Here is a 6,432-nt window from a genome sequence, read left to right on the forward strand (position 1 = left end):
TGGGAGTGGTCTTTGTGACATAACTGAAGAAGTGGGAGTGGTCTATGTGACATAACTGAAGAAGTGGGAGTGGTCTATGTTATATAACTGAGGAAGTGGGAGTGGTCTGTGTGACACAACTGAAGAAGTGGGAGTGGTCTATGTGGCATAGCTGAGGAAGTGGGAGTGGTCTGTGTGACAATTGAAGAAGTGCGAGTGGTCTATGTGACATAACTGAAGAAGTGGGAGTGGTCTGTGTGACAACTGAAGAAGTGGGAGTGGTCTGTGTGACATAACTGAAGAAGTGGGAGTGGTCTGTGGGTGTAATTGGTGTGGACTAAGGAAAAGATTTACAGTAAACATTTTGGGAGACTTTTCTTACTGTTAGATACATTAGCATTAGCATCATAGCTCCAGTGCTAAAGTAAAGAACAAAACTACTTTAACCTTAGTACTCAAAAAGTAACCAAATATAAGCTGCATTTATTTAGTAAAAAAGTAATTTTCTTCTGACGTTCCCATAATGTTCAAAATGTCCAGGATTTCTCTCATCACAGGGACTTTGATTTCTCCCGGTGAGTGAACCTCGCCCCATGCCCACGTGCACACGGTCCTTTAGCAGAAGATGTCCTCCTTGTCCGAGTCAGGTGATGCGGGATGTGAGATGTGGAATAACGGAGGAGTGTGTGTTGTTGAAGCATTTCTGGCTCGGAGCAGCTGCAACACTTCAGCTAACTGCGACTCGAGTGTGCTGATGCGATTCCCGAGTGACATTAACTCTGCCCTGAGCTCAGCACGCAAATCTAGCAACGTGCTGTGAAGTGTATATTCAGGGATGGGCGGGGCGGTGGGTGGTGGCTTTTTGTCCAGTTGACTGACCGGACTGCGGTCTGTAGGCGTTCTTGTTCCACCCCCTTCATCCAGCCTCAGGTCACTTTTGGTAAAGCCACTGTCGCACGAGTCTGTCTTTTTCAGATTCCCGGGCTCAGCTGACTTGCGACCACGCTCTGGAAGAGTTTCCATTGATTCAGCTTTTGCAACGTTGACCCAGCTCTCTGGATGGGCCCTGCTCTCCCTGAAGCGCGCCCAACCCCGAGTGCCACGGCTCTCTGATGCCCGGAAAATTCCAAGTGCATTAGGGGCTTGCAATTTATCCCGATCTGAAGGATTCCGCACATGACTGGGCCTGACTGAGGGAATAGGCGTGGCCGGGCTCTCAGTGACTGTTACGATGCTGGTAGTGGCCACAGGATCATGTGTGATGATGTCATTATGGGCGTGGCCCTTCTCGATATCCAGTTCATCACGATTGGTCCGTTCTGCAGCCAGTCGCGCCTCTTTTTGCTGCCTGAAGCGCTGGAACAAACGTCGCACTGGATGATCAGGGGGTAGGTCAAGTGGTGCCTCGTTTTTCCTCTTCAGTCGCTCCTCTTCCTCACGCTTTACATCACTGATCTTCCTAAACACAATCTGGGGAAACACCACACACACACACACACACACACACACACACACACACACCATATTCCTAAATGCTGTATTACATAATGCAATTAAAAAACACACATATAAAAAGTTGACAGCTGTTTTAGATATCTAACACAACATCATTAAGTGTTTAATAATTTACACAGTGTAAATTTAAATGACTTGGAAGCCCTAAAAGACTATACATTATTATTATTTTCTTTTGTGTTTTCTCCTGATCGCCACATAACACAAAGCTGTTTTCTCACGATGTAATTTTATCAGGAGAAGATCTCACGCCTTGTGAACGTGACTGGTGTTGTATGAATGTTGGCCTGACAGCCTTCTTCTCACGTGTCGGACACTGACGTGGAAGTCAATCACTGAAGGACGTAGAGCTCTTTCAACTTGAGTGAGTCCCTGATCAAAGTAAAAACTCATTTGTTCATGTTGTCATGTCGAATACACAGAAAAATTACGCCGTAATCAGGAGAAAACAACGTTTCTGTTATGTCGAGATCACGAGAAAAAAATAATGCATGGCCTCTTAGGGCTTCCAACTAAAATTACACGGTAACTACTCATGCATGGCAATAACCCTACTTTCCAAATCAACCTCTGTGAAATCGACATCATCCCAGAGTCCAGTTTTAATTTAGTTGACAATTATGAAAAAATATTTAAGAAAAACTGTAACGATGAACAGGAGCCATAAATGTTCTGAGCTCTAACCTGAAATATAAACATTCCACATGATATTTAGTTTGCGGTTCTAGTGGTGATCCCACTCCAGTACAGTAGCAGCTCGGCCCCGGAGCACAGAGGAGATGAAACTCCTCCTGTTATAACATTCATGACCGGGAACCTCATGATCATGCACAGTGTTTACAGTCTGAACTGCTTGTTTCAGCTCCGCACCCTTCAGCTGTCTGGAGCATCCGCTTGGTTTCACGCTCTCAGAAAACTGTAGTGAAATTGGATGATTGGATGGCGGTTTATCTCCAGCAGAAGTTAAACAGCACGTCTCCGTCAACGCCAGAATCAGGCGCTGAACTCCATTTCCCATAATGCACCTCTGTCTACAAATATACACACTCTGGTCTACAGCACGCACACACCACATTCAACGTCACATTCACAGTCACCTGATTGCTCACTGCACACACCTGGACTCAATCACCTGCACACACCTGGACTCAATCACCTGCACACACCTGGACTCAATCACCTGCACACACAGTATAAGCACCTTCACAACACTAGAACTTTGTGAAGTGTTTGTTCAGCTCTGTGTTTTCACCTGACCTACTAACCTTTATTCTCTCTCTCTATTCTCTCTCTTTATTCCCTCTCTTTATTCTCTCTCTCTCTATTCTCTCTCTATTCCCTCTCTTTATTCTCTCTCTCTATTCTCTCTTTATTCTCTCTCTTTATTCCCTTGCTCTATTCTCTCTCTTTATTCCCTCTCTTTATTCTCTCTTTCTATTCTCTCTCGTTATTCTCTCTCTCTATTCTCTCTCTATTCTCTCTCGTTATTCTCTCTCTCTATTCTCTCTTTATTCCCTCTCTTTATTCTCTCTCTATTCTCTCTCTTTATTCTCTCTCGTTATTCTCTCTCTCTATTCTCTCTTTATTCCCTCTCTTTATTCTCTCTCTATTCTCTATTTATTCCCTCTCTCTATTCTCTCTCTTTATTCTCTCTCTTTATTTCCTCTCTCTATTCTCTCTCTTTTCTCTCTCTCTTTATTCCCTTTCTCTATTCTCTCTCTATTCTCTCTCTATTCTCTCTCTTTATTCCCTCTCTTTTTTCTCTCTCTCTATTCTCTCTCTTTATTCCCTCTCTTCATGTTAATAAGACAGTAATCACAGTGTGTGTGTTGGTGTGAAACAGTAGTGAAGTGTAAACTCTGTACTGAAGATGTTGAAATTAAAGTCACAGCTTCACCTCTGACTGTTACACAGCGCTGACACTGGAGACTCCTTCCATAAATGTTATATGAACATCTACTTACAGAAAACTTCACCAGTGACTACACACCTCTCTGTAATGCATTTATGTGGAGAGTGCGATGTACACGTCACTGTGAACGAGCCGTTACTATAGAAACGATAACGTATTAGAGCGAGAGCATTAATATAAACCTGCGCTACTGTCCAGAGCTGCTGTTATAGAAAACGAATCAACACCTTCTGACCCAATCAGAGTCGGGGTCACGGGGAACCTGGAGCCTATCCCAGGGAGCATGGGGCACAAGGCGGGGTACACCCTGGACAGGGTGCCAATCCATCGCAGGGCACAATCACATACACACTCACACACCCATTCATACACTACGGACACTTTGGACACGCCAATCAGCCTACCATGCATGTCTTTGGACTGGGGGAGGAAACCGGAGTACCCGGAGGAAACCCCCGCAGCACGGGGAGAACGTGCAAACTCCACACACACAGGGCCCCGGTGGGAATCGAACCCCCTAGAGGTGTGAAGCGAACGTGCTAACCACTAAGCCACCGTGCACCCCTTGAATAGCTTTAGGACTGCAATTGTTAAGAACAGTTTACACTCACGTCTCCATCAGTGAACAGTTTGATTTGAGAGATTTAAAGTTAAAATTCTAATGATGCTCCTACTCAAGTTCTTTTAACACACTATCACTGCTTGACTCTGTAATACACATTTACAGAAGGGGTGTATTTATTTATAATCGCACTATCCGGTGTCACCCAGATGAGGACGGGTTCCTTCTGAGTCTGGTTCCTCTCGAGGTTTCTTCCTCATATCGTCTCAGGGAGTTTTTCCTCACCACCGTCGCCTCTGTCTGCTCATTAGGGATAAATTTATAAATTAAAATTTAAATGTTATAACTGGGTTTAAAGCTGTTTTGTGATAATATAAATTGAAAAACAAACTAAAACTATATAAATAAAACTGAATAAAACTGAATCCTCTTTCTCTGTTTTTCTTTTTCCCTGTTTCTCCGTCTCTCTTTATTTCTCCCTTTCTATTAAAGAACACCACTTTTTTACTTTTAGTTCCATCTTCCAGTTTCTAAAACAATGTGTGTGTGTGGTTTTAAGAACACCTATGGCTATACTATCCTAACAGGTAGATGTGCTCAGTGGTCTCGACCCAGCTGCCTCTGGGAACCAGAACATGAACGTACAACACAGAACTCTTTGTTGTTTTTTTTGTGCTAACAAGCAGCAAGTCCACTCTGGTCAGTGACATTCTGACACAAAGTCGAGTCATATGGACCAGTCATCAAACCAGTCACCACTGTATACCTGTCTATCTTTCAGGTGAGTGTGTGTAGTTCTGATGAGTTCTCATTACACTCTTGACTGCTGTTCACCGATTCATTACTAAATTACATTACACATCCTTAATCAGTGCACACACACACCATTGTGTAACAGTTAATCCTGCCAGCGTTCTCCAACCTCCATATGCTTGTGGTCAGCGTGAGGCTTTACTGCAGCACGCACACACACACACACACACACACACACACACACACACACACACATACTGCAGTAAACACACACTGTGCCAGTTTTCTGCACAGATCATAACAACACTCTCTTCAGCCTTCAGCATGTAGAGGAGTGTATTTTTATCCACTTAAAGGGTTTGGAGAAAGCTTAGAGATGTCATTTTGAAAAATTCACACAATTAGATTAACAGAACTTTAATCTATGACTGTGACAATGACAAGAATAATCTATGAATTAGAACTGCATCAGAACTTCATGGCTTTAACTGAAGAGCTAAAGACTAGGACTTGACTCTGGACTAAGACTCAGATTTGGTCTCGGACTCAGCTTCGGGCTCAGAATTGACTCTGGTCTCAGACTCGGCTCTAGAATTGGACTCAACTCTTGTCTCAGACTCAAATGTGGGCTCTGCTCTTGGATTTGTCTCATTTCAAATTCAACTCTGGGCTCGACTCTGGACTCTTGGATCTTGGATCCAACTCTGGTCTCAGACTTGACTGAACTTGACTCTAGTCTCAGACTTTACTCAGGATTTGGACTCACCTCTAGACTAGGACTCAACTTGTTTTGGACTAAAATCTAGACTCAGCTGGACCTGGACTTGACTCTTATTAGCAGTGATTCTGGTAGTCCATGATGGTTACCTTGAAAATATTCAGCTAAACATCAACTACTGCTAAAGTTATCAACATCTAACTGTCTATTTTTCCTCTGTACAAATAAATTTTCATAACTAGAATCATTGGGTGTTTGGGGACTTTCTCCTTCATACACCATCTTCTAGGAAACCTGTGGCTAATCAGACCTCAGCTTATGTCCACATGACCTTTTGTTAGGATACATGGCATCATGGACTCTATCAAATATCAACAGATATTAAATGAAAACCTGACTGCCTCTGACAGAAAGCTTCAAATGGGCCGTGGTTGGATCTTCCAGCAGGACAATGATCCAAAACATCATCAGAATCAACACAAAAATGGTTTACTGATCACAAAATCAAGGTCCTGCCATGACCCTCCCAGTCCCCTGACCTGAACCCCATAGAAAACCTGTGGGGTGAACTGTAGAGGAGAGTCCACCAGCGTGGACCTCCAAATGTGAAGGATCTGGAGAGATTCTGTATGGAGGAACGCTCTCAGATCCCTCGCCATGTATTCTCCAACCTCATCAGCGTTATAGGAGAAGACTCAGAGCTGTTATCATGGCAAAGGGAGCTAGCACAAAGTATCGACTAAAAGGGTGCCAATAATTGTTGCACACCTATATTTAACAAAGATTTTTTTTGATAAACTTATGTTGTGTTTGATATCCATGAGAGCAGAGTATTTTTGTGAATTTTTAAAATAAAAGATCAAAAGGTTAAACAATAAAGACAATTTTCACAGACTTCTTTGATCATATTTACCAAGGGTGCCAATATTAATGGAGAGTGTTGTATTTAGTGCTCCAAATATAGTATAGCTCCTCTTTTTCATATCTGTATTT

The 6,432-nt window shown here is 43.0% G+C and overlaps 1 protein-coding gene across 1 annotated transcript in view; it reads right to left on the reverse strand.

Annotated features, from left to right (window-relative positions):
- Positions 1 to 425: 425 nt before the first annotated feature.
- kcnh1a (potassium voltage-gated channel, subfamily H (eag-related), member 1a) overlaps positions 426 to 6,432 on the reverse strand; it is a 66,273-nt gene continuing 60,266 nt past the window's right edge. The window contains exon 11 of the mRNA XM_053632617.1: positions 426 to 1,449. Coding sequence (XP_053488592.1) covers positions 595 to 1,449 — 855 coding nt within the window. The 3' untranslated portion in view covers positions 426 to 594. The remainder of the gene's footprint in view (positions 1,450 to 6,432) is intronic.

This window comes from Ictalurus furcatus, chromosome 9 (genome assembly GCF_023375685.1).
Source record: "Ictalurus furcatus strain D&B chromosome 9, Billie_1.0, whole genome shotgun sequence".
Lineage (NCBI taxonomy): Eukaryota > Metazoa > Chordata > Actinopteri > Siluriformes > Ictaluridae > Ictalurus > Ictalurus furcatus.